The sequence below is a fragment of the Meleagris gallopavo genome, chromosome 20, assembly GCF_000146605.3.
Source record: "Meleagris gallopavo isolate NT-WF06-2002-E0010 breed Aviagen turkey brand Nicholas breeding stock chromosome 20, Turkey_5.1, whole genome shotgun sequence".
NCBI classification, from domain to species: Eukaryota; Metazoa; Chordata; class Aves; order Galliformes; family Phasianidae; genus Meleagris; species Meleagris gallopavo.
This window is the reverse complement of record NC_015030.2, coordinates 8,679,008-8,705,671: the sequence shown is the minus strand read 5'-3', so window position 1 is coordinate 8,705,671 and position 26,664 is coordinate 8,679,008. Positions and strand designations below refer to the sequence as shown.

The window sequence follows — 26,664 nt, the reverse complement described above, 5'->3', positions numbered from 1 at the left end:
GTATGTGCAGACCTCACTTTCCCACCTTTTGTTTGAATGACGTCACCAAAAATGCCCAGAAAACTGTGGTACAGTCACAGCATTAATGGAGATCCTCATATTGCTTGGCTCACGCATTAGCAATACGGCCATCCCTCTTCTTATTGCCAGTCCACACAATAAGCTAGCTTTTATAGCAGCTGTGAGAGCCAGATACTTTGTGGCCATTATTAAGAATATCTGTGTGGGGTTTGTTTTACATCTTTTGGCAAAGCAAGCTGTGCAGAAGAATAGCCTTCCTGGGCAACCACCTGTCTTGACTGATTTCCCCAAAGTATCCCGAAATATATGGAATGCCAGCCTGCTGCACCTTTATTGGAGGACCACCTGTGTTAAGCAGCAGCTGCTTGCCAGTCCTTTGAGTTCTCACTGGAGACAGTTTTAACTGTATCTGCTGAAAGGTCCCTCTGGTGTGGTTAGCTCAGCCTAGGTAGCACATACCCCTTTGGTTAGCTCAGTTTCATTCCCTCCCTAAGAGAGCATTGTTAGTATGCACAGACTGCAGTTTGAGATAACCAAGATTACATTGTGTTATTGCTACCAGAGATGGTAAGAACAGAACTTGAAGCACAGAGATACGGCAAATATGCCCAGAAGGTACATTGCTCTGTTGAATTTTTGGCAGCTTTACTGTCCTCATCGTTTGTTCTGTTAGTTTGGTCCCCTGATGAGCATAGGAATTGTCACAGGTCTGCCAGCCTTTAACAGAGTGTGGCCTAATGGGATCCACCAATAGAAGGATCTCAATAAAGTTTATACGGTTGAATACACTTTTGTGAGGCAGTTAACAGTCTGACTCCACAGGAATTTAGGACAGAATGGAAAAGATCAGTGATAACACAGCTGCTGAGGGACTGGACCAGTGGATTCAGAGGCAACAGAGACTGTAATTTTGCCTGCTGTTACCACTAGACAGCTAAGCAAACAAATCACAAGTGATGGGATGCCAAGCAAAGCGGATGCAAAACTTTTTTTAGTGCATGAATTAGCCATAATTCCCATTAGTAGGTGCCCCCATCCTCTGTGCTGGAACGTCATTCACAACATACAGCCATCAGTGACAATGATGATCTATCTGCTTCCATCTAGGCACATTCTTATATTGCACTCAGTTTAACATCACAACCAGATGGCTAAACATCTCCCTGTAATAATCTGCCCCTTCTGTGGGTGCACAAATTCAAACAAAACGCATAGCAAAACCACCCAGTGTTAATCAGTGATGGAGGCTCACCTCAACAGGTAGAACAGTGAAGAAAAAGGATGTGCTATACAGACGCCAACAGCGTGCTCTGGAGAGGGATGCTTAAAGCAAAAACTGCTAAGTTTTGTCACCAGAAGGTCAGCCCCCATGTGACTATCTAGAGTTTACAAACAATTCAATAATAAAGTTTATAAGTAAATATTGTCTGCTACATACAGATTAAAAAAAAATTCAGGACAGTCTATCACTTTACAATACCATCATGTTACAGCACTTCCTTAAAGATACAGTGTGCTAGATTGTGAATTTGAATTGTCATTTTAAACAACCCCCATCCCTACCCTGCTTACTGTAGAACTCTTGAAAAGTCCTGAAGTAATGAGCATATTTTAAATGTTAGGCATTTTTCTTTAAGACATCTGGGAATCTCTTCAGTGGCTGGTGACTGGACTGAGTATGTTTGCACCTATAAGCAGATGCCTTTCTGTGTGAGGAAAGGGATTTTGACCAAAATATGTATTTTATGTGGAGTCTTTTAAAATTACTTTTCTTTAATCCTCACATATTTTCCTGGAGAGCTTTGCTTTGGTAGTTTGTTAGTTTCTGCTGATTTGTCTAGCACATTCTTGGTATCTGAAGTAAAAGAAAAAAGGTCCGTGTCTTTTCAAATTCCTTTGTGGTCCTTCATAAACACAGCCCGCAGTTCAACTCCAGAACTATTTACATTCAGTGCAGATATGAGGGCCTCTTGCTTTTGTTGCTGAAAATAATCATCATCATCATTTTGAAATGGAGAACAATAAGTTGAGGTTATAGTTAATGATCTTAACAGAAAACATTTGAAGTCTCCAATATGAATTCGGTACCACTGATATGTGCTGCATCTCTCATTTAGGTATGCATCTAGCTCTTTGGTAAGTTCTAAGCAGAAGGACTTCGTTGATACCAAAGGAATCACCTCTAGACCAACACCGAGTGCTTTTGAAAACAGTATCCTTTACCTTTACATAACTGGGTACGATCAGGAGGTAGAAGTGAATTTGCAGCCTGCCCTTTTACAAAGGCATTGGTTTGTAACAGTCTGACATTCTCTGTTAAACACTAGATTGAACACTACTGGACCAAATACTAAAGTAACTTCTCCTTTTGCCACTGCATGATGTGACTGCAGGGCAAGGACGTAAGAAAGGCTGTGTGACTGGTTTTTACTGAAGTCAGTAGGTCTGACGTCAAGGAGCATAAAGTTAGCTTTCAAAAAATGCACCATCCTGATATACAAAAAATAACTCTCATTTTATAATTTTCTTCTTTTAGAATTTGCTGGGAACTCACAACCTAGGCAGAGTTTTTTATGAGCCAATCAAGGATCGGCATGGCAATGTATTGATTGTTACTATAAGAGAAGTGGAGAGTCTTTATTCATTTTTTAATGGCAAATGGATGCAGGTATCCAAACTACAAAGCCAGAGGAAATCCCTTTCAACGCCAGAGGAGCCAACAGCATTAGACATTTTGCTTATAACAATCCAGGTAGTGCTTTGCTTCTCTTAACTGTATGTTATTTGCTTTTGTAAAGCCTGTGCCAGAGCTCTGATTTTGGAAGATTCTTGTAGAATTTTAGGCCTTAGTCCAACGCCCAATAAAACTAGTGGCAAGGCTCCCATTGAAAGAAAAGACTTATATTACTTCCAGTGGGGCTGGGATCAGATCCTTAATATGTAAAATATCCACGAGATTAGAAAGAAATTACTTCAAAGTCCTAGCAGAGAATGGTGCTGTTTCTATCAGTTTTGGGAAGCCATGCTATAGCATTCCTTAGCAAGGGCTATAAACATTTAAAACTCTCTAGGATGTTCTTAAGCACCCATGCAGACACTTAAAATTTCTATGCCCCATAAGATTTTTCCACATAACCCTGAACACTGCATTTAAGTATAATATCTACTGTTCTACTTAATAAAGTTGTTCTTTGGGGTTCAGAGTTCCTTGGTGCCTGGTATAGTTGCTACAGAATTCTTTATGGACCATAATCCTTCTTTAATTCTGCATAACACACTCCTAGACTTCATATTTAGAGCAATACTAAGGTAAGGATTGATCCCAGAAGGTGCTAGAGTTGTCAGCTCAGTTGACATCATTGACGGCCAGGGGTTTTCAGCCCTTCAAGACTCAGTAAATTCTTGTTGAATCTGTGTAGTTAAAAGATGAATACGTGTTTTCTGGAGGTAACAACTTATTGCTCAGAAAATGTCTGTAGCCAGTCTCTCTCTTCAAATGAGTGGCAAAGTTACCTGAAATACTACACGGCAAGTATTGTCTCAGTCCCTTCTTTTGTCACTTCGGCTAGACAATGACTGTCATTGTTCATTTTCACAGTTGAGGAACTTTCTTGGGCAGAGACTGTGCTTTTGGTACCAGAAACTGACAGGGAACCAAAATATACGTTACCAGCTTTTAGGAACATTAAAAAATTTCCAAAAGACAATAAAACCTACCTGATCTATGTTAGATTTACTGTATTAAAATGTGTTAAAGGTGTAGAAAAATGTCAATCTGGGCAAAAGTTTTATATTAGGAAACCCAAAATACAGGCCTGATCAAATTTCCACAGAGATCCTAGTGGAAAAAATGTTCCCCTAATGGTTTACACATTCCTATCTAATGCCCACCCTTTCTTGTATTACTTGTTTAATCATCGAATGGGTATTTTGTTCATGAAGTGCTTGTGAAAATGAAGGTCTAATTGCATTGGTCAGAGCCAAGCAAAGCACTGGAAGATAATTTGATGGTTCCAAGAGTAAAGGCATAAGGCCAGGTGTCTTAATCCTCACCCACTGCAGAGGCACACATTTCTCAGGATGGCAGCAGATATCCTTTTTAGAATAGTTCCTGGGGACAGCTACATGTAGCCTTAAAAACTCCTGGCTTCAGTAAATATGCCATCAGTATTCATTCTTTCTGAGCTCTATTTGTTGATAAAGATATTTGCTCAGAAAACACAGTCATTAATTAATCTTTGCAAGCCACCAACTCCCATACTTACAGAGATCTTCTTGTTGATAGCAGGGGATAACAGAAAGAGGTTTTCAAGAGATCTGCATGCATTTCTCTGGTGCCAGTACTGGTTTGTGCAGCCGCTCTGTCCTACCTTCCCCAACTGATAGCTTCTTCCTCATGCCACCCTTCTCTATCTGTGTATCTACACACCAGAAATGAAACAGGGAATTTACCTGGCTAAAAAACAGCTGCTTTTTTGCTGAGTTGCTTTGCAGCTGACACAGTTCTCTGCCCCAGCTTGCTACTGAAGACATCAGATGGGTGCAGGGTGGGTGCTATTGAAGCTAACTTAAATACAACAGTTGTAGAAGGTTGAAATCACAGTTTTGTTAGTGCCAGTACATGCATGATGTGGAGAGCTTTGAGAACCTGTATATGACTGTAAGTAGGAAGTTGTCCAAGGGAATCCAAACTACCAGAGATTATTTGTATGCTTTAGCATGTGCTTTAATACTGGGAATTGGGAATACTGGTGACACAAAAAGACAGCTATTAAAACGTGTTGCTTTTTGATCCCAAATTTGTGACTTATATGGAAAAAAAAAATAAAAGGCTTTTTATGTAGGACTGTTTCTCTCAAAACAGGACATACTCTCCTATCACAAAAGAAGTCAGCAACGCCTCCCTCCTGGATTGTATCTGGGTTACCTTAAACTCTGCAGTTCTGTGGATCAAATCAAAGTCCTTGTGTTGCAGAAGTTGCCTAATGTCCTCTGTCATGTCAAAATCCGAGACAACAGCAATGTCTCCAGGTAAGTCAATACAAAGAGTTTACATACACACACATAGAGAGAGAACTTTTCTTTTAAGTCTAATGCCATTTTGTCATCAAAGAATTGTAGCTGCCTGCAAAGTCTGGCTCAGGTGTGTACCAGAGAGATCAGTGCTGAACTAAACAAGTGCACCAGTGCGATTCCAGCAACTCTGAAGTTCTATCCAAAACAAATACATGTGAGCCTATGAGTTTCTAAGGATAGTATTCTGTGGTCACTCACATTCTCTGTGGTGGGAACAGCCTTCCATACATCTTTTATAAAGATGACAGTCTGCAGCCCATGATTCAGCTGCCAGTAAATTCAGTGTTCTCCTTTCTACTGACTACAGGGTGTTTGTGATTTTTCAGTGTATTCTCTTGTGCATTATCTATTTTTTCACTCTAATCCATAGCAAACATACAGCATATTCGGAGGTGCTATCAGCTCTTGAACTCCTGAGTACTGGAAAAGATGTTCTCCATTTGTAAGGATTTATAACAGTTTTCTGACTCTTGAGGTTTAAGATCAGGCCTTTACTTGGGAGCAGATCCTTCCACATTATCCTTCTTTTTTTTTTCTTTACCATTTGATGCTGGATGCTTTCAAGACTGAAAAACGGACAAAGTGAACTAAGGATTTGATCTAGAAAGATTATTTGCATGTTTATCAGGTCTAGAACAGATCCATGTCAATCAAAACCAAACCAGGAAGTTCTTTAGCTTCAGGAAGTACAAGAGAGCCTGTCGCAGAAATTAGACCTTTTGCTGATTGTCACTGCTGTCATTTCCTGTGCATGGTTTTTAAAAGATTGTGGTAGATACTGTAATACAATGGAACGTGCATCAATGACAGTAGAACAGCAAGATCCCACGCTGCAGCAAGTGAGAATTTGCTCAAACACAATAGCAGTGGGCACAGAAATAAAGGCAAAAAGCTGCCTACCTTCAGGTACACAGGGCTCTCCAGATGAGATGCTCTTGCCTCCACTGCCAACCCTTAAATGAGGTCTGGGAAGGGGAGGATCCTGGATCCACCCATTCTGGTCACTCATAGAATCATAGAATCATAGAATCATAGAATGGCTTGGGTTGGAAGGGACCTCAAGGATCATCAAACTCCAACTCCCCTGCCACTGCATGCACCTGACTTCCCCTGGGTTGGTCCTACCTTCCTGCCAGGTGCTCAGTCAAGCTGTGACTTAGCATTTCCACTACAGATATGGAATTAGATATCACAGAATCACAGAATCCTTAGAGTTGGAAGGGACCTTTACAGGCCATCCTGTCCAACTCCCCTGCAAAGAACAGAGACACGCACAGCTAGATCAGGTTACCCAGAGCCTGATCCAGCCTGGCCTTGGAAGTCTCTAGGGGTGAGGCATCAACCACATCTCTGGGCACCCTGTTCCAGAGCCTCACCACCCTCACTGTAAAAGATTTTTTCCTTATATCCTACCTAAATCTATACTTTTAAAGCTTGAAGCCATTTCCCCTTGTTCCACAGTGCCTACTATAGAGTCTGTCCCCTTTCCTGTAGCTGTCCTTTAGATACTGACAGGCTGCTCTCAGGGTACCTCGCAGCCTTCTCTCCTCCAGGCTGCACAGCCCCAGCTCTCTCAGACTGTCCTCGTAGGGAAGTGTTCCACCCCTTGGATCATTTTTGTGGCCCTCCTCTGGACACACTTCAACAGGTCCACGTCCTTCCTGTGCTGAGGACTCCACATGTGAACACAGTGCTCCAGGTGAGGCCTCACCAGCGCAGAGCAGAGGGACAGGACCACCTCCCTCACCCTGCTGGCCACGCTGCTTTTGATGCAGCCCAGCATACGGTTGGCTTTCTGGGCTGCCAGGGCACATTAATATATGGAAAATAAATAAATACGTGAAAAAGAAAACCTGGAGTGAGGAGCCTTAGTCAAATATTTCAAAGGCAGTCGGACTTTAAGACGTTAGCAAGGAATGTTCAGCCTGATGTACACGTGCTAGAAAAATTAAGTTTTTCTATGTTAGATTTTCAACCACAAACAATAAGAACTGCACAATTTTAGAATGTTTTGCTACATGAGGATTAAACTATCAACAGATCCTGAATGCACATACACTGAATTCCTTCTTGTGCACTGAACTTTTGTTATATTTCTAATTTTAACTCAACTCAACATACAGAGATGAGTGGGAATGGATCCAAACACTTTCTGGCTCAGAATCTGTGGAAAGTATGGATCATACTTCAGACTGCCCTACTCAATTGTTCTTGTATGAGCTCCAGATGGCAGTGAAAGCTCTCCTTAAACAGATCAATCTACCTCTGCATCAGGTATTTTCCTTTGTGGTATTTATCACCCTTTTTAAAACTGATTCTTAAGAACACAGCTAAAGCTAAAATGTAACTTTAGAGTAGGAATTAAATGTAAATGTAAGAAAAGCAGAGAACCTTTCTATTCAATTATTCTAGCTGAGGGGTAACACCTTCAAGTTGTTAGTTATTTTCCTGGATATTTGAACATAGAAGGTTTTAGAGACTAATATTCGAAGGCTTCTATTTTTGCATCTGTTAGCATACAACTTTGGGCAGGTGCAAATAAGCACTTTTGCATGAAACTCGAGTAGCTGTGAGCACCTTTACCCAGCTGGCAAAGGAAGGCAGGTATTTTAGCAGGGAAGAGGGGCAAATGATGATTCTTTTGGAGGTAACACTGAGGGTGTACAAAAGGCTACTGAAGACTCAGCACTGTGCAGTTCTTTCACACAAATAAAGACTCCTAAAACACATAGGTTCAGACCTCTAGATTGCTGTGGGTGAGGAGAGGTATCTGGCTTCTGGCTTTACATTTACAAACAGATGCATATTTGAATAAATAAAGAAGTCAGAGAGGATAATCTATGATGTGAAAGATCCATGGAAAAACAAGCTAAGGAGTTTGTTTCTTGTTTACACAAATTCCACTTTATTTTGGTCTACAAGGGTAAAGAGGGCTTACAGTAGAAGTAAATCATCTTTATATTCACTTCAAGATCTGTTTGTGCAGCTAAAAAGATGTGGCCTTAAAATGAATTAATCTGGCTCAACAAGTCTTGTTTTTGAAAGGCTCAGGCTTTATTTTAAAGAGGAATCCATCAGTGCTGCACCTTCTAGCCTAGGAAGAGCTACACAAGGCTCAAGTAAATCCAAAATGAGGACAGGTGGTGTGCTGCCTTGTGGTCAGCCACTAATCCAAGAGGGCTTTGTACAGGTCCCTGCACCAGTGTATTTTCTTGGAGGTTATAGCTTTTGTACCTTTGTTGGGGGTTTTTTGAGCTAGGGAATAACATATTGAAAGCAATGTGCAATTTGTTCTATAGGCTGCAGCTCAGCAAAGCACTTAAGCTCATCTGTTGTGCACAAGGGATAGACATAAACCTGACCTTGCAGTGAAGTGCAGTTATGAATGTTTTGATATTTGACGGGTGCAGTTACGTAGTTTTGTTGTTTTTGTGGTAGGCAGAATCATGGACAGTGACACCGTTGCACTGCCCGAGAGAAGTGCAGCACTGACACAGCAGCTGTGCAGCAGCCTCAGGCCAAACGCTGTGTGTGCCATTTGCTCCTGCTGCAGCACTTGTTAAACCTTTTCAGTGCTATGTTGAGGGAGAGCTGCATATTTCTCTTAACCAACCCTAAATTGAATCTTAAAGGTTTTTAATTGAATCCATTTTCATGTTTTCACATAATTATGCAATCATAATCTTGAAAAGCACATGGCATGTGATCATTTTCTGCCTAATAAGAAACATAAATGTTGTTTTCAGGGGGGCTGTGCCTGCGTGTGTTGTTTTAGCGTGGAACATTGCAGCTTTAAATCTTTATTTTATGTAGTGACACGAACCCACATTTAGAGGCCACCCCCCCAAATATTTATGTTTTATAAAAATTCCAAGCTTGATGTTGTGCAAATTTTCTTTAATGTTTTATATCATTTGGGGTGTTGTTTATATAAGTGCCATGTTGTAATTCTCTCCTATTTCTTCCCCCGCGCGTGTCCCTCTACAGGCTAAGCACTTCCGTCTGTATACACAGGAGGTGTTGGAACTGGGTCACAATGTCTCCTTTCTTCTCCTGCTCCCCGCCTCAGACGACGTCTGCACTGCCCCAGGACAGAATAATCCTTACACCCCACACTCAGGATTTCTTAACCTCCCTCTTCAGATGTTTGAACTCGGTATAGTAGCTTGCTTCACCTAGAAATATTAACCCAGTCTCCTTATAATAAAATCACAAAGTTGTATCTGTTTTCCCCCTTGTCCCAGTGGAGAGTCAATAAATCACATGATGGCTTTGGCAACAACACTACCTATAACTGTGTACAAGTTACAGAGGGAGCAGAGCGGTTAAAGCATATACTGTAGCAATCGTTATTGAAATGCAAAGCATAGAGCAAAGCCCACAGTTATCCAGTATGTATCTTCAAACTTGTTTGGAAGTTGATGTTCTTTAAAAATCAGAATAAAAAAAAATATGGCATGGCAATGCTGGAGTGTCAAAGCAGATGCAATAAAAAGCATACCTCTAAATTGCCACAGGAATAACCAGTTTTGAAGAGGATGATTTTTGCAGCTCTTACCTTTACATATAGATACCTTTGCTAAAGGTCTAAGTGGAGTTCCCCAGATCACAGTCATCTTTTTCTTTCTGATTCTTGAAAGAATGTGGCATACTCAGTCCTACTGCTGCAGGAAAAGTCTGTTATCGTGAGAAATGCTAAAGTCCTTTGTAGAAGGAATATGATGAGTAAGGGGACTGCTGAGCCTTACACATTAGGCTCTTCTGTTTCCTTCTGGCCTGTAAAATTGCTTGCTGTTATTTCTTGCCTCTACCTTAGAGAAAGGAAGATAAGAGCCACAAGTGATGGAGGCAGTACACAGGGAGCCACTTCACAATATGTCCCTAGTGACAAGCGGTCGTCGGTGCTGCATCTCTCTCAGGTGTTCATGGGACACCACCACTATCACCATCCTGTTTCCCTGTGCCATCGCTGGGTGTTGGCAGTCACTGGTGGAGGAGAACAGTAACTGGATGTTAAAGGAAGGTCTTTTAGCTGAGGTTGGGGTTCTGCAGGCACTACAGATTGGTGACTTCCCGTCATCCAGCAGCACAAATCTTATTTGAAGCAGGCAGGAGCATACGATTGTGTTTATGTCACATCTGCCAGGCACACAGATTGGTGCCCGTGACAACTCTGGGTTTTATGCTGGCTGTGGGAGGACAGATGACAGCGGAGCTGCCATAAAATTATGGAGTGCTCCAAGCAGACAGTACGTGAGCTGCTCTATATTCTGCCGAAGCAGAGTTACCCCTTCAACGGAGAACTAACGTAACTGAACTAGAAGTGATAGTTCAGAGCTTTGGGTCACATGGCTGTGGCATTTGATGTGACAGTAGTGCCCTAAAGCCAGATTTACAGTCTTCTTGACATGCAGCCTTGAGGTCTACAGTTGGACTCTGTGTATTCAGCATATTATTTCTCCCTATGAGCGGTGACTACTGCAATTCACTGTGCAAATTAATGCATGAAGTATATTCATCTCTGCTGAAATTCGTCTCTGTACTGCAGGTCTTGCAAACTATTTAACTCTCATCGTGTGGTACACAGACCATGGATGAGAGCTATGCTCGCTTCTGGAATGCAGTTTGCATTGGGCTGACAAATCGATGGACAGAGTGGAATGATGTGGTGCAGATAAACATGCAAAGAGTCATCTCTTAAATAGCAGTCTGTGTGCACACCTCAGCTTAGCAGTGTTGCTGCAGTGGGGAAGAAGCTCGTGTCAGAATGGAAAGCTGAATTTTACCTTTTTTTTTTTTTTTAATTAAAGTAAGCAATCATCTAGCCATGGGCAGATGACATTTTCTACATGACTTGTTATATATGTATCCCTGATGTTCAGTGAAGTGACTGTGATTCACATCTCAAATATTAGAAGCTTCCATTCCCCATTAGCTGGTGGCTACCAACTATATAATTGCATAACCACAAAAGACTACGTTGAAGTAACATTTGTTAAAGGAACATTAAAGGGTCTGACTTAAAACCACAAAGGCCAGAAACTTCAGCACTGAAGCTGAAACCGCGGCTGTAATTCACTCAAGAGTCCATCACATATGGCATATATACTGTGAGACCACACACTATTCAGACTGGATCCCTGCAGTATCTAGGCATCATTGGGAAACCAGAAGGCAGAATTCTTTTTCATTCACCTTTTTTTGGTGGGATTTCTGGTTCACATTCAGCTTTCATTGTTATGTTAATGATGTTTCTGAGATCGGATTCCTCATTTTGAGAAATTACTACTTCTCCTAATCATGTTGGTTGTAAGGGAGAAATAGATCTATGACAGTTTTTGTTTTCATATTTCTGATAAGAAGAAATTATGCACTTTGCAGTTGAAACGCCCTACAAAACATCATGCCCCCACCCAGAAATGCAGCAGCATTAAGCCAGCTGCCACTCACTGCACTAACAAGATCACACTGTGTGCTTGCAGTGATGGCAAAGTATTTCTGACAACTTGCTCTCCCTCAGCAACTTTCATATGTCTAAACTGCAGCTCGCAGAGATCACCGGCAAGTTCTGCCTGAGCACACGAGGTTCTGGAAGAACACGGCATTAAGAGGCCAGGCAAATTGTCTGTGGAGCTCCATGAAGCTGTTCCATCTCTTGGCTCTTTCAGAGGCAGCTCACACAGCTCCGTGCTACTGCATCCGACTGCACAGAGGTGTCAGTTTGGGCTTCCTGCATTACCCTTCTGCACAACAGTTCAGAGGGGAACACATGATAACGACTAACAATGTTTTAATTGTTTCACCTGAACTGTGATGTCATTGAAATGCTTTTAATGCTGTCATTTACATCTGAGTTACTGATTTATGTTAGCCTAGGCCGAAAGAAAGTTACCATCCTCCAAAATGGTACTTTTTCTCTGAAACACCCAATTAAAAAGAAAAAGAGGGTTCAGTTTTCCAGCCGTGTCACTACTTGCTTGATAAAAGAAATGATGAGCCTCAGAAAAGAGCCTTCTGATTAAAGCTATCGAGGGCAAAACAGCCTCAGGAGTTGCATACTGAGGGCCTGATTATCCCTTCACATAGATATAAATTAGAAATGACTCTTTTGAAATTGATGAAGTAACAGAGTAAATCCAGTGTAAATGAGAGGAGAACTAGAGCCTGTATTATTTATTTCCAGCTTTAAGTAACCCATCCAGAGAGTTAATAATTACATTTAATAAAATTTGTGTTCTGAGAGCTAAGGATTTCATATTTCATAACCAGAGTATAACAGTGTTTCCTTTGCACTTGGTCTTTTCACAGTTCATTTTTGCTGTTACAAGGAAAAATTTATAAGCCTGTATTGCCGCCTTTCTGCTGTCATAGAGCTGGACTCTCTGAAAACCCAGCAGTCCCTGAGGGAAGCAATTTCAGACAGTGAAGTCGCTGCAGCCAAACAAAGACACCAGCAAGTTGTGGACTACATACAGGTAATAGTCTGTTTCTGGCTATTCCAAGGAGATTTTAAGGTGGCTTTCTTAAAAACTGCATAAGGCTGTAGTTTGAAATCTAAATGGAGAATTATTCACAGACGTCATAAAAAGAGTAGTTGTATCAAAAGCGCAATTCTGCTTTTATGAAATTCTAACCCAGAACATGATTTCCTTAGCTGTTGCTTTTATACAAGGATTTTTATGGGTAAAATCAAATGATGGTCATGCTAGCTGTTACACAGAAATGTGTCAGCCTGCTTGTAAAACTCACTCCCATCGAATGTGAGGTAAGCTATTGCCATGCATGGCCATTCTATTCAGTAATAGTTTTTCTCTGCACTTTTGCAAGCCATTTTGGTAATTGATGACTCATAGATAAAACCCTTGACCTTTACAGAGGACATCTGTGCACCTGGTTGATTTGTCTTCCTGCAAGTGAAGTGCAGATCAGTTTACAGCTCCATGTTTTTAATACTGTAGACACCTTCTGTTGGAGCAGGGGCCAATACAATCACTTATCAATAACACATTTGGCCCTTCATAATTATGAGCAAGATGATAATATTTCTGTTTTTCCTTGCTCTGAATTCAGATCCCCTTTGCACAGTCTACTTCAGAGCCGTTAGAAACCTGCAGAGGAGCAGAGAGGAGCATAGCATTGTGCTTTCACATCTCCACTACCTCCTTCCTCCTCATCTCCCCATTCTCACACTCAGAAAATCTGGTTTTCCCCAGTGTGCGGGAGCATTTTCACATCAAAAATGAATATACTATATTAATACATATACACTTAATAGACAATTCTGTGTTCCTTTTCTCCAGAGTCTTTAAGTCACGTGTAAATCATAGAATCATGCTGGGAAAATATAGGAGAATATTTTAAACTTCCGTGTTTTGTGCTGAGTTATTGTGACAATACATTAGCCTTGTCAGGTTTCCTCTTAAATGAAAACCAGCTGTATTCCACCTATTGGCAAAAATATCTCAGCCCACCACATACCACAATCTTCAGCAGTGACCACAAAACCACGAGAGCAGTTGTGTGATCCTAGATCTAAGACAGTGTTGAAGTTACTACACAAACCAAACATTGTAAAGAGCAAGGGAGTCTACATGAATGCAGTTCTGAAAAGGAGTCGGGGCACCGAAAATGTAAAAATATTTTTCAACAACAACAACACAACAGCAGAAAAGGTGCCCAGCATCTTTCCCAGAATGTTAGCAAGACAAAATACCTAGTCACTGAAACTAAAATTGAAGTTAAACTGTAATTTATATAGTACAGTGCTTCAGGCATTCCTAAATAATTTAAGAACTATAGTTCATTAAAATGACTGATTCACTGTCCTGTGAGATGCTGTAGAATGGCATCGCAGAGAAAATCCGCAGGATTTGCATTTCCACAAACTAGAAGCAGTGTGATTTTTGTTCAGGGCTGAAGGAGGATTGCAGAAAGAAAATATAAGATCTCCAAAATCAAACAGATGAGAAGTTCACTAACTGGTCAAGTAATTGTATTCTTTTTGTGGAGCCACATTTAAGTCTTGAAATGAAGTTGGATTGTGAACAAACACCTGAACCGTCTGTGGTTATTATTGGAATTAACTCACTGGCAAGACTCTGATGGTGTTCTGTTATCAAAAGATTCGCAAGACCCACATTAAATTGTATCTTTTCTCTGCTTAAATGCTTGAAGCCATATCCTGCAATTGATTTTGGTACTTGTCTCTTATTGCCATCAACAGGCATGAATTAGAACTGTCCTGTGTGGATTTATACTGTTAAAATGCATACAGACCAGAATAGCAAGGGAGAAAAACTGCAGTTTGTCTCATAGATTTGCTGCACACAAACACATGCACACATATTCTTCTACTGTTCAAAAACTGGGTTTGATCTGAGCACTTTGCTTTTCAATGTAATTGTGGGTTCACAAGAATCCTTGAGACATCCTGATTTCATCCCAACGCAGAATGAAAACAACTTTCAAGCGTGCTACAAAATTGATTAAACTTCATCCTCCATCAAAAGGCAGTTTTCATTTATTTCCATGTCAGAACTCAGGCCTAGATTTATCCCTCCTACCTACAGATTCTCCATTGAGATACCTCATTTAAAATTTATGCCCTAAGCAGACACTGCAGTAGTGGGAGACAAAAAGCACTTAATCAAAGGCAGTTCAGACTAAAACCTGCTTCTCTCTGATGACAGTGACTGCTCACCTAGTTAGGTACTTAAAAGTACACTCTGAGAAAGAATTATTATGCAGACATAATTGTGGTTTTTCACTACTTTTTTCCTCAAAAGCAAGTTGATGAGATCTGGAGGGAAATGAGATGGATCACAGAAGCACTGCAGTACGCAAGATACAAGCAGCCTGCAGCTGGCCTACCAATAAAGAAACTTGTGAATCTTTCAGAAGAACACTCTCAAAAGAAAGTCAGTTCAACATCTTCACATCTAGATTGCCTTCCCTCACCTCCTTCCTCACCTGAGGCTAGAAGTCAGAGGAGAAAAGCTGTAAGCGGTAAGAGAGCTTCTGTTTGTTCATCATGCAAAATCTTTCAATTCACTTCTAATTAAAACAGTTCTTGAATTTCATTTTATAAAAGGAGTAAATGTTTCCCATTCCTGCCAAGGTACTTTAACAATCATTTTCCCAATCATTTACCACTCAGTATCTCAAGATCCTTCTACAGTCTTTACAACAATATTTTTACTTTAAATTACTCAGAATACTTGCTCATCAGCAGCCAACTTTGTCACCTCACCACTCCTGATCATTTAATGAACAGGTTAGAAGGGACAAGTCATACCACTGACTTCTCCATGACCTCCAGAATTACTAAAGTACAGTGCTGTTCTTTCTCAGCGCCTCTCCCTGAGCTAAATTTTCCCTGCTCTACAGAGCATGCATGCAGAATAATCCTCAGCTCACACCATGTAACCTAGAGCATTATCTTGCCCTGCATGGGCTCACTTCATTATTATTGTGCTATACTGTAATTTACCCTAGGTTGAAGTGAATAGCCAGCATGGTATAAAATCTCCACTTTTTTTCCTTGTTTCTAATATAAACTATGTACAGTCATGGAGCATCGATCCATTCTATCTGTTATTGATCCTTCAAAAAGCCAAAAGACAGCAGTGATTTCAGTGCTACTGTGCATTTTGGTCAACAAATTTGAATCTGAATTAAGTATATTAAGTATATCTTTGGATTTGAACACAGTAATGCAGCCAATAAGGAAAAGGGTCGTTTTGCTCATCTACCTCCATGCCTCACCTCAAGTCTCTGGTATACACACACAGTTGCACCCTGCTCACAGTTACAGGAGTATCTGCCTATAGTAACTCAGCTAACATCTTTAATAAAAAACAGAACGCAGATTAGATTTTCTCTTTCTCCCAAATCTTCATCTCTATGAAATTTGGTGAAAGCAAAGTAAAAGAAAACAGGTACTTTCAGAACTTAATCCCAATTCCAATTCCAATTCTTCCCTGTATTTAACTGAATAATGAATCCTCTTTGCTTTTCCTAATTCCACCACCACCTCTTTAACACATCTGTAAATCTTCTCTGACTACTGTCTTTGCTGTCACCTAGGCCCATGGAAAATTCCACAGAGGAAACAAATGTATATTTTCAGAATTGCAGATATTATTCTAAAAAAGATTAAAAAAAAAAAAGGAAATAACTGTTAAGCAGTTTCTGTGTTGTGCTCGTCTTGTTGCTATTAATCAGTTCTCTTTGCAGATTCCCAGCCCTGCTCAGATGAAGAAGGCTGTTCAGAAGTATTCCTTCCAACTGACAGTGACTATGATTCCAGTGATGCATTAAGCCCCAGAGAATTAGACTTGATTTACTCCTCCCCACATGACATATCCCAGCAGGCAGGCAGTGGCCTGGGCGGTAGTGCACCTGATGTCCTCCAAGTCCACGACGTGAAGCCTTGCCTAACACTGAAAGAAGGCCTGACAGAATGTAGTGCCTTTGATTCTAATGCTGAATATTGCACAGAGTATATGAGCAATCTAACAATGTCAGGGATTACATCAAAAAGCATAGACAAGTCCTCTAGCTCCAGGCAGCCACTGAGCTTTTTAGGGAAAAAGAGACTAGGGAAACATCAGCATTACAACTACTTCAGCAGGCATCATCGTTGGCTGCGTGTGCACAGCGAGACACAATCTGCCTCTCTGTCTGAAGGTGTGTATACTCAGCATCTCACGAGATCTTCAGATTTATCTCAAGAACCTACCTCCAGTGAGCAGTTACAGATTCCCATCGACGAGTCACGGAGCACTTTCTTACCTCATGCATCCAGCCTTCCAGAAGATGGAAAAGGCAAGTATGAGGAATCGAGGCAAAATGTCCATAGGATACACATGGCACCTTATAAAACAACATTTCTGAGTGAAGAGGGCAAATCCTGGGCAATGAGCATGCAGTCTGTAGAAAATGAGGATGTGCACAATGCTATGCAACAGAAAATGGGTTCGGATGATCCTGTGGGTTCTGCTGTCTCAGAAGTATTCAGCAGCACACTGTAACTCCAGACTTCTGCACTGCTTCCCATTGCTCCACAAGGAGGTAGAGAGCATTATGCATATGGGGCCATACTTTCAAAACTACTTTTAGAAGTCCAGCTCCTGAAATGACAACTTGTGTCATTCAGAAGAATCCTAACCATTTGATTCCATCGCCAGATTCCCAGTCTTACAGCAGTATCTGCCATGATGCAAGGAGTATTACTTGTATCAGCAGTTTTGCAAGTAGGGTCGCACATAACAGGATGCTTTGTGGCTGCAAATCCAGTGATCAGTCTTTGCAGTTGTCTTAATTTCCAGATATTTCTAAGCATGCGAAATTTTAAGCATGAGTGGTTCTGACTGCAATGTAGCAGAAATTGTAACATCCTTGGTGTCCTCATGTTGGGACTGTGTCCTAAGCCTCTATGAACCTGTTTTCCAGCATCTCCTATGCATTTTTCTTCTTCTCAGCCCTTTTGAATACATTGAGGTTGCATGTAACTGAAGTGCTAACTGATTTAGTAACAGTTATCCCACAATATCTAGCCACTGTAGAGAATTGAGCATTTTTTCAGTATCTAAAAAATCCAGTCATCCTTAACACTGCATGCACAATCTCTGAATGTTGCCAGAGCCTGACAAAATTATCACAGCGTTTGAGGGTTTTTTTTTCAGAAGCTCAGATTTCAAATGACATAAGTAGCAGGTTATTTTAAAGGCTTAAACAGGAGTCAACCTTTGAGGTCAGAAGCAGACAGAATGAGTCCAATCTCTCCAGAGTGAACATACACAAGGTCTAAGTAGGAGTGAAGAAAAGCTTGGTCCTCTACCCACCACACATGCGTGCATTTCTTTATGTTGCAGAGTCTCTCAAACATCCACTGGAAAGAAATGCTCCTACTTTTGTTCCTGATTTTTCAGTGTATATTCAGGGGTATCTGATCACTATGTCTGAAATTGGGATGTTCTGGCAATTCCCATTAGGGAAATTTGGGGTGCAGTTTAAAGCTACAATTTTTTGTTTGTTTCACCAATAAACATTGGTATCCTTAGAAGAGTGCAAAATGGCGTGTTAGCATGCTGTTAGCATGCTGTATTTGTCTAAAGGCAGATCACAACTTTGTCATTTGCAACCAGAATAAGACTCAGAGTACTACAAAAGATGAGCTCAACAAAGAAATCTATATTAATGAGAACCATAACATCTGAGTCACTGAGAAATGAACTAATGTGAAGAGAAACCCCAGCTGTTGCACAAGCTTTAATTTTTCTTATACAGTTCTTGAAGTTTAATTTTATGGGCCACATTCCTGCTGGTTAAATTCCCTCACTCCATGTTTGCGCAGCCTTCTACCCTTCAATTTTTCAGCCTCCAGGTGGATACATTCTAAGGCCTCCAATAAAGAGATTTGAGTTAAATAGTTGAGTTTACAAGTCCTTGAGGTGAAGGTAAGGATTTGGGCCCATGATCTGTGGTCCTTATTAAAATAGCACTTCCATAACCCCAGCGCTATTAAAATCCCTGTGAACTCAATCCATAAATTCAAAAATAAATGTTATTCACTATTTCATGCTTGGTCAGTATGCAGAAGCCAAGAAGAGCTTAAGCAGTGATATAAGGGCAGAAACTTTCTATAATGTATTTACATTTGTAACTTCTCTTTTTTGGGGGGAGAGGAAAGTTAACTTTTTGTACCAGTGATATTCATAATGTGATACAACCCTCAGTGAGGATGGAAACATTTCCATTCACTTCCAGAGGCTCCAAACAAGACCCATACTGAAAATTCCTGTGGGTGAGAAGATGGGGGAGCAAAAGTCTCAGTGCCAATTTGCAGCTAGAAGGACATGCATTGTATGTTGTATGCCACATGAAATTGCATGGGGAAAACCTGACTCACACACCATAGAACCAAACAGTGATGTTTTACCATTGCTGAAGGCAGCAACACCTTGTTACATTGGGTTATGTTTGTTAGCAGAAGGCTGTTTGTCAGGGAGAGACAATTTTCTAGAATACAGCATCTAGCCCAGGCTCCCCTGACCTTTTCAGCCTCTGAGCAATGCTGCCAAGTAACTGCTTACTGAAGAATAAAAACAACAGTATGCTGAGACCGAGTTTTTGTGAAATGTGATGATACAAAACAAGATGATATTCCTAAAATGAAACCCACCTTGCTTTGCTTTGGCTTTTCAGGACAAACAGAACAGTGAGGGCACGAAGTAGCAAAACCTTCAGCAGAAGAACAGGTACACACTGCTGGATAGATAAGGCTGTAAAATCTCTTTTATCCACTCCTTCTGCTGGGCTTTTCCAGAAGTAGTCATGTATCTAATAAAGAACTGAGGAAAAGGTTGACTTTTCCCTAATTTTGCCTGCCTGTGTGTGCTATGGCAGAATTTCACTCTGGGAGTGCAAATGCCAGCCAGAATCTACTGCACCTTGATTTTAACTTTGCTATCTGGAAGTGGTGTTTATGTGACATCCTGCAGGGCATTCCTCCTTGATCCCATTGCCTCTAGACTGAGGTTCTTTCCCAACTGTAACAGTCAAAATAGTTCTGACTTTAAATACTTCTGTTCATAAAGCACTTAGTATTCTTTTGAAAGAAATATCTGTTCTTTGTTCTAAATTGATATCCCAGAGATAAATAAATAGTAGAAAGAGATGCCTTTCAAGCATAGTGGTAACACTAATCATAACACTTCTGTGGTTCTCGTAGGAAGATCACTCACACGTTTCCCAAGCAACTACTGCAATTCGGAAGAGCCCTGTGAAGTACAGCACTGTTACCCTCACCTCATAGAAGCACAGAAGGATTGAGTGACTGTTCCAAGTAGACCTTAGAGTAAAGGCTCACAGTAAGAAATCAAATTAAAATTAAGAACCCAGACGGTTGCTTTAATCACTGGGAACCCTTACTCCAGCTGGAGCTAGGGTCCTTCTCAGAGGATTCATGCACAGACAAAGGAAATACTGAGTTTCACAGCCCAGCACATACTAGAATCTCTTGAGTCAGCTTGTTTGAATGAGTCTGTACCCACGTACGTCAGCTGAAGCTCAGATCTGAAGTGGGTACTTAGGCTCTGCAATCTTCTGGATAGCTGTCTTTCTTAGCTAACAGCTTGGCACAGAGCTTCTGTCCTGTGTTTTTCAGGGAGTTTATTTTCACCTGGGCTGAACCCACCTCCTTCTAATTTCCAGGCATCACTTGGACTGGCCAGAAAAAAACCATACCGCTCTAACATTATGGCCCCACAAGAAACCAGTAGACCCTGTGGTCTAAAACATTCCTGTTTCTGCTAGCAGAGTGCTAGATATAGGTAAACTGCAAGTTTACACTAATAATTCTTTGCATCTGCAAGATTGCTTGAAGAAACCTGTGGCTCAAAAGCATTTATCTCCTATGCTTGCACATGATTTGCTTTGCCTAGATATTAATAAATAAGTAGATTTTCTACACAGCAAGGGCACATACAGAGAAATATATAATTAATAATTCACTGATGAAGCATAAATATTTTTAAAGACAAACATTAAGGGGAGAGGAGGAGGATGTAATATTACGTCCTGAACATTTTATAGTGTATTGGAGAGACATGATGTATCTTTACATTTCTTATAGAACAAAGAAATGCATTAAGTTGCTGGTCAACTCTTTCAAGGTGTTTAAACTCATGGCTCATGACTGTTATGTAAAACTTCAATGGAGCCTTACACAACAAGGGCATAGTGTATTTGAAAACATGGTACACAACTTGGAAACTTACTCTGAATTTCTCTGAGGTGTTGAACTTTGCCATCAGCAAGAAGTATTTTTAGAAAAGAGACTGTGAATTTTCAGGCAACAGAGACTTCATCAAGGTGGGTCTCTAATTTTTCCACTACAGCAGAACATTAAATAGCTAGAATACCTTATTTGTAAGTATAATTTATCTTTTGATTCCGTGAAGGAGAATTCATAAGACTAAATCATGTCAGAGAAGTATGAAACAGAGCTGTTGGCCAGAAAATTCTCTGCAAAAAAGGGCACCATTCCCCAAGGTGAGCTGAGAGCTGTACTCTGGAAATGTGCTAGGACAGTAGTCTGTCCCCCTTTGTGCAGGCACAAACTACAGTTGTCTCTGCTGCTAAGTGTTCACTAAGTCAGTAGGAGCTTTTCTGTTGATTTGACGAGGCTTTGGAGCAGGCCCCACATGCTGCTGAAAGCTGTGTAGATCCTACTAGCACAGAGATCATCTCCTCTCCATATTGATGTTTATGAGCTCTTACCCAGCTGGCTGTCTCTCACACTGTGCTTTTGGGATGAAATAAGAGCTACGCTAGAATATCTTCCTCAGCCTTTTTGTAACAAATCTTGGGCAAGATTTAGCCTTTAAAACAGTCATCCCATAGTAGGGTAAAGTGTCATTAAGCTTGTCTGTCACTAGGCTACAGAAAGCCTCCTATTTTGCTAGTCAAATAATAGGAAGAGATTTCTTAGGGTTTTTTGTTTGTTTGTTTTGTGTTGTTTTTTTTGTTTTTTTGTTTTGTTTTTGTAAAGTTATGTGAAATTGATATTAAAAAAAGGAAGTTACTGGTACAGCACTAATTACCTTCAAACTGTGAACTACAGTAATTTATATTTTAAGCTAAACGCACAGACTTTTTGTGTTTTGCTTTATATAAAGGTCAGTCTGGGCCCAATCCTGCTTTCCTTGGTCCTCATTCCTGGGTCTTTTGCACCAGTGTAAATCACTGCAGCTGAGCCAGGTTCCCCAGCCATAAGGTGGGACTGCTCTGCTCCACTCGCCCTCCAGGCGCTCAGTGCGGCCAAGGGCCTGGAGCCCTGCGCTCACCCTGAAAGCAACACAGCTAGCTGGCGTCAAAAACAATACGTGAGGAAGACAAAAGGGTTTTCATCTCATGGAATGTTCCCCTAGATGCCAAAGGGACTGTGGTGTAAGCAAGGTTCAGAGAGCGAGCCCACCCTGCTGCTGTGTGCTACTGGAGGGAAGCTTACGGCAGAACGCATCGCTACGTTCCATAATAGGGACCTAATTTCTCTCCCGCATTATGCAAATGAAGTCATGTTTACTGAATGCTACGGGAGTTCCAGTTATTTCACTGAAAAAATGAAGGCTGTTCAGGGTTACGGGGGAGCTGGGGGAGGGCAGGAGGGGTTGTTTGCTTTTTTCCCCTCAGAGAAAAAGTAATTTAAGTGAAATGTGCAAGGCAGTGTTTAATTGCTTCCTGCCTCGTTTGTACATAGCAATTTGGCTGTTTATTGGTTGTCTTTGTTCAGATTTTTATTGTAACTTGTTGCTATATATGCGACCAAGCGTATGTTAAAGTTTAAACTTCGGTATATAATAATGCACAATTTTATGTGCTTTAAAACTTTGTAAATATATAGAGGAACAATGTATGCTGCGCTAACTGTGATCTTGGGACTTGACACAACAATATTTTCATGCATATGTACCTACAAATGGTTTGAAAATAGCAAAATATATATTGAGGATGGCAATGAGCCAAGAGTAAATGAGTGCCGTATGACTCATGCTTCTTTAATAATTCCTGAAAGAGGCATGTATAGTACATAAAATAGACAATAAAAATAATTTTCAAGACTACAAATATTTTTTATAACTTCAGATATTAAATACTATTTTAGAAAAGAAGATTGGTCGGTAAAAGAAGTCTTAGGTTTATTCAAGTGAATCATTGTCATAAAAATGTTCTTAACAGAATTTTTTGTTTGATCTACTATCATAGAAACCTGGCTCTCTTAAACTTCAGAAAACCTGAAGTGCTCTTGTATTCTTACCGCTCCTACGATCTTCTGAAATCATGTCCTTCAAGTCTGCTCCCTCAATAACCAAAAAAGATGCTAGCCTGTGCATTCACACCACCCTACAGGCCATGTGTGCTCGAGTCCCTTTTGAAATAGGCTCTATGTGACTATCATCGGGAATCCACGTATGTCAGCTTTACAGTCAGTGGAGATCCCACTGCAGTTTGTGTTCTTCTCTGAATTCTTTTATTTTTATTGGAAAGGGAATTTTTCTAAGGCCAATCTTTCAAATACGGTCTCCAAATTTTTATTTTGGTCTATAGAGTCAGAAATCTACCAGACAAGGGCATGGCTTCCAGAGTCTGTATGTGAGAGTAATCTCCCAGCAAAAACAACAGAAATTGGAAATCATGTTGCATAAATGCACATGCCTTAATATGTGATAGGTGATATCTGGGCAGTCAGGTTTGTAGTGGCATCTTTCCCGTCGGGGCGTTACACCTGCAGAAGTTGCTGTCATACAGGCAAACATCTGTGCATCAGAGCAGTGACAGCACAGCCATCCCATGGCTGCACACCGGGCACAGTTACAGTGACAGCAGGCAGAATCCGCTGTGCATTCCTGGTGTGAATCTGTGCTTTCAAGCCACGTTGTAAACACGCTGCATTGAGAGTATATATAATCTGGTTGTAGTCGAGAAACACCCCAGATATTACCTACTGAAGGAATTACCTTATAAAGAGAAACACACTCTTCTGTTATTATTCTGTTTTTCACATATCCTTATGTGAGGAAAAGCACCACAAAATTTCTCATTTAGTATAAATCTGGGTTAGTGTATTTAAGCAGGAGAAACAAAAACAAGCCTGTTTCAAATGCTGAAGGGAAATTGGAGGGATTCTGCTTTGGTAACGGTTTACCTTGTTTCAAACATGCACAGGTTGCTGAATTTATTTAGCTGCCATTCTGCCTGAGCCTCCTGACGCCTCATGCACTCCCTCCCTTCTGTACAGATAATGGCAGAATTGGAATAAGTGACATGGCCAAGGTCACAGAGCTTGTGACAGAGCAGGGACACCATGTTCTGGCTAGCATCCTTACCACGTCATCAGTGCACAGGTATATATGGGGATGTAAGTGTGGGTGGATGTTTGTATGTCAGACATGACAAGCCAAGTCAGTGCATCCAACTGGAATATCTGTGGGTACTTTCACACATGGAAAATATTTTAACCAAAATGCAGCCAAAGTGGAGTTAAATAAGGAAGCAAAGTAACTCCTACAATGTTGGTCACTTCTGCTTCCTTGATTTTTTAATTTCAAAACATTGTTACCACATTTGCTAAGTTAGTGAAAAACAACCAACATGCAGGTGTTTAGTCATGTGCAGTAACACTGAGAAATTAAACAGGAGAAACAGCACAAGATAAAGGATTTCTTCTGTGCATGTACTCACTTTGATGCACTTTGCATGTAGCACACATTTTTCAGGCCTGGTTGTTGACATGTTTTGCTTGCCCAGAGCTAAGAGTTGTTCTTTACATAAGATAAGTAGGTGAACAGCTAATTCCTACAGAGCTTTATAACAAGTTTGCCATGGGTTCCTAGAGGACAGTGCTGTTTTATAACTGCCTCTGCATTATACACTGCTTTACTGAAATGCTTATAAGCCGACTGGAAAGAAGGCAGCAAACTCTTACAGGCATGTTTTTCACTTGTTCTTCTGACAGCAAAAGATCACCATCTTGTTGTTCCATTCCAGTGTATTAACTTATATGAACTGTCATCTCTCTGAACAAACTATTAATGTATTTTTTAATTCTGCCTTTAAATAAATATTTGGGGTTTGATTTGTGGTGGTTTTTTTGTTTGTTTGTTTGTTTAGCAAATACACAAAAAACCTTTATAAATAACCTTCTCCAATCTCTCTCCCAAAGAGTTTTCAAACTCTCCTTTCAAACCAACACATGCTCATTTCAAAAGGAGTTGCTTAAAATACTTATTTTGTCTTAGTTTCTATTTATAAATATTCATTAATTAGCTCTAATTAATCAGCAGAACTTCTGCTTCTTATCTTTGCAAATACCTGTAATTATTGTGATTTTCAAGTATGTTTTTATTATAGCAAACGTGCAGGACAAAAATCAAGTTGAATTCTCCCCTCTGCTACTCACCTGCTACTACTTACAGGGAAAAAAGCACTGAACTGAACAGCAACTTTTGAGCTTTACAAACTAATATTAAAGTACATTTAAAGACAAGACAGCCTTTTTCTACCGGTAAATGTTAATGCTTTCTCTAGGAAATATCCAAATAAAATCTTTGAATTTGGTGAGGTGGGCATTCTTGTGACTGAAACAATGTGATATTTCCAACATGATTTATTTCAGCCAACCAAATTAAAAAAAAAAAAAAAGGCAATGCCAAAATGGTGTTTGTCAGTGCTGTTTGTAATCACTTTGTGAAAATACAAGAGCAAAACATCTCCAGTGTGGATGCCTTCATTAACAGACCCACAATAGTGGCTGGCCTGAATCCCATCTGTCAGACACGCTGACTTCTGCCACTGCTGCTGCTTTATGGGTGCTTGGAGCACTTCTGACAGTCAGTGCTCACATCAATCAGTCACACACATATGGGAACGTGGCTCTGCTTCCCCTCAGCTGTGACCATTTCTGGTGATTTCGCCACTTAATGGAGGTTCTTCATGAGAACCTGCACGGCCTTTACCTTTTCCCATACTGCTTTAAAAATGCATGAGAAATGAAAACGTTGCCTTTTTGCTTGTCACTTTTTTCCCCCTGAAGAAAGGAAAGACAGAAAGGAGCTAAACCAGGACCTGGGCTTGAATAGCTGAATATGTATTCTCGTGGCAACGCAGGCTTTGAACCCAGCCCCAGAACAAGGCTGTTTCCATCTTTCTTTGGGGCACGCTCGCTCTTCCCCGCGTGTGCCCTGTGGGCTCGCTCTCATCCCCCTCTCTCTCGCGGCTCCATCCTGATCCCTCTCTTCCTCCGCTCTGAGTCACAAGAGCAACAACCCTGCCTGCTCCGACCCAGTCAGTGCCTCAGCTGTTCGGGTAAAGCCCACGCTCCCGCGGGACTCACGTTTGAGTACAACCCCAGGATTGTCAGGGCTCTGGCTGGCAGTGCTGCCGAGGGGACAGTCTAAGGCTCTATTTTAATCTTCTGGAGCCCAGCCAAGCACTGGAACGGAGCTGCCAGCACGAGGGGGGCCCTCCTGCTCACTGCGCCTGACCTCCCATCAGGAGAGGTGCTGCCGTGTTCCTTCTCAAACTACTAGGGCCCTTTCATTGCGCTGACCTCCCATCACGAGCGCTACCAAGGATCCAGCTTTGACTACTGGGGCTCAACCCTGGCTCCGCTCCAGCCCACGAGCCGCACGCTGCTCGTCTCCAGACGTACGAGCACCGCGGGGTTCTGCTGCAGCACCGTCCGCTCGCTGCATCTCACTGAGCTGGACATTCCCCTGCACAGTTCTCAGCTGACGTGTCATTTTATTTGGATGGAAGCGCGCAATGAGCACTCCTGTATGGGTTTGGTACCAGCCTGAATCCACAGCGCTGGCGTCAGCTTGACAAGCGCTGCACGCTCGGTGCTTTGCACCCACGGGCAGTAATGAGGCAAAGATGGCACTGCGGTGTGCTGGGCGTGGAGGAGGTCCGAGTGCACCTCACCCTGCCGCACAGCGCTCTGTGCCGCACAGCGCTCCGCACTCCGGCCGGCTCCGCCGCTCAGGCAGCACGCAGCGGCTCCTC

At 41.3% G+C, this 26,664-nt stretch overlaps 1 protein-coding gene across 4 annotated transcripts in view; it reads left to right on the top strand.

Annotated features, from left to right (window-relative positions):
- ANKFN1 (ankyrin repeat and fibronectin type III domain containing 1) overlaps positions 1 to 26,653 on the top strand; it is a 68,141-nt gene extending 41,488 nt beyond the window's left edge. For 3 of the 4 annotated variants that reach the window (XM_019621767.1, XM_019621769.1, XM_019621765.1), the window contains 7 exons: positions 2,558 to 2,773; positions 4,886 to 5,052; positions 7,221 to 7,371; positions 9,085 to 9,253; positions 12,406 to 12,572; positions 14,883 to 15,102; positions 16,333 to 26,653. In XM_019621767.1, coding sequence (XP_019477312.1) covers positions 2,558 to 2,773; positions 4,886 to 5,052; positions 7,221 to 7,371; positions 9,085 to 9,253; positions 12,406 to 12,572; positions 14,883 to 15,102; positions 16,333 to 17,129 — 1,887 coding nt within the window. In that variant the 3' untranslated portion in view covers positions 17,130 to 26,653. The remainder of the gene's footprint in view (positions 1 to 2,557; positions 2,774 to 4,885; positions 5,053 to 7,220; positions 7,372 to 9,084; positions 9,254 to 12,405; positions 12,573 to 14,882; positions 15,103 to 16,332) is intronic. The other variant, XM_031556354.1, reaches the window with a different exon arrangement.
- Positions 26,654 to 26,664: the final 11 nt, after the last annotated feature.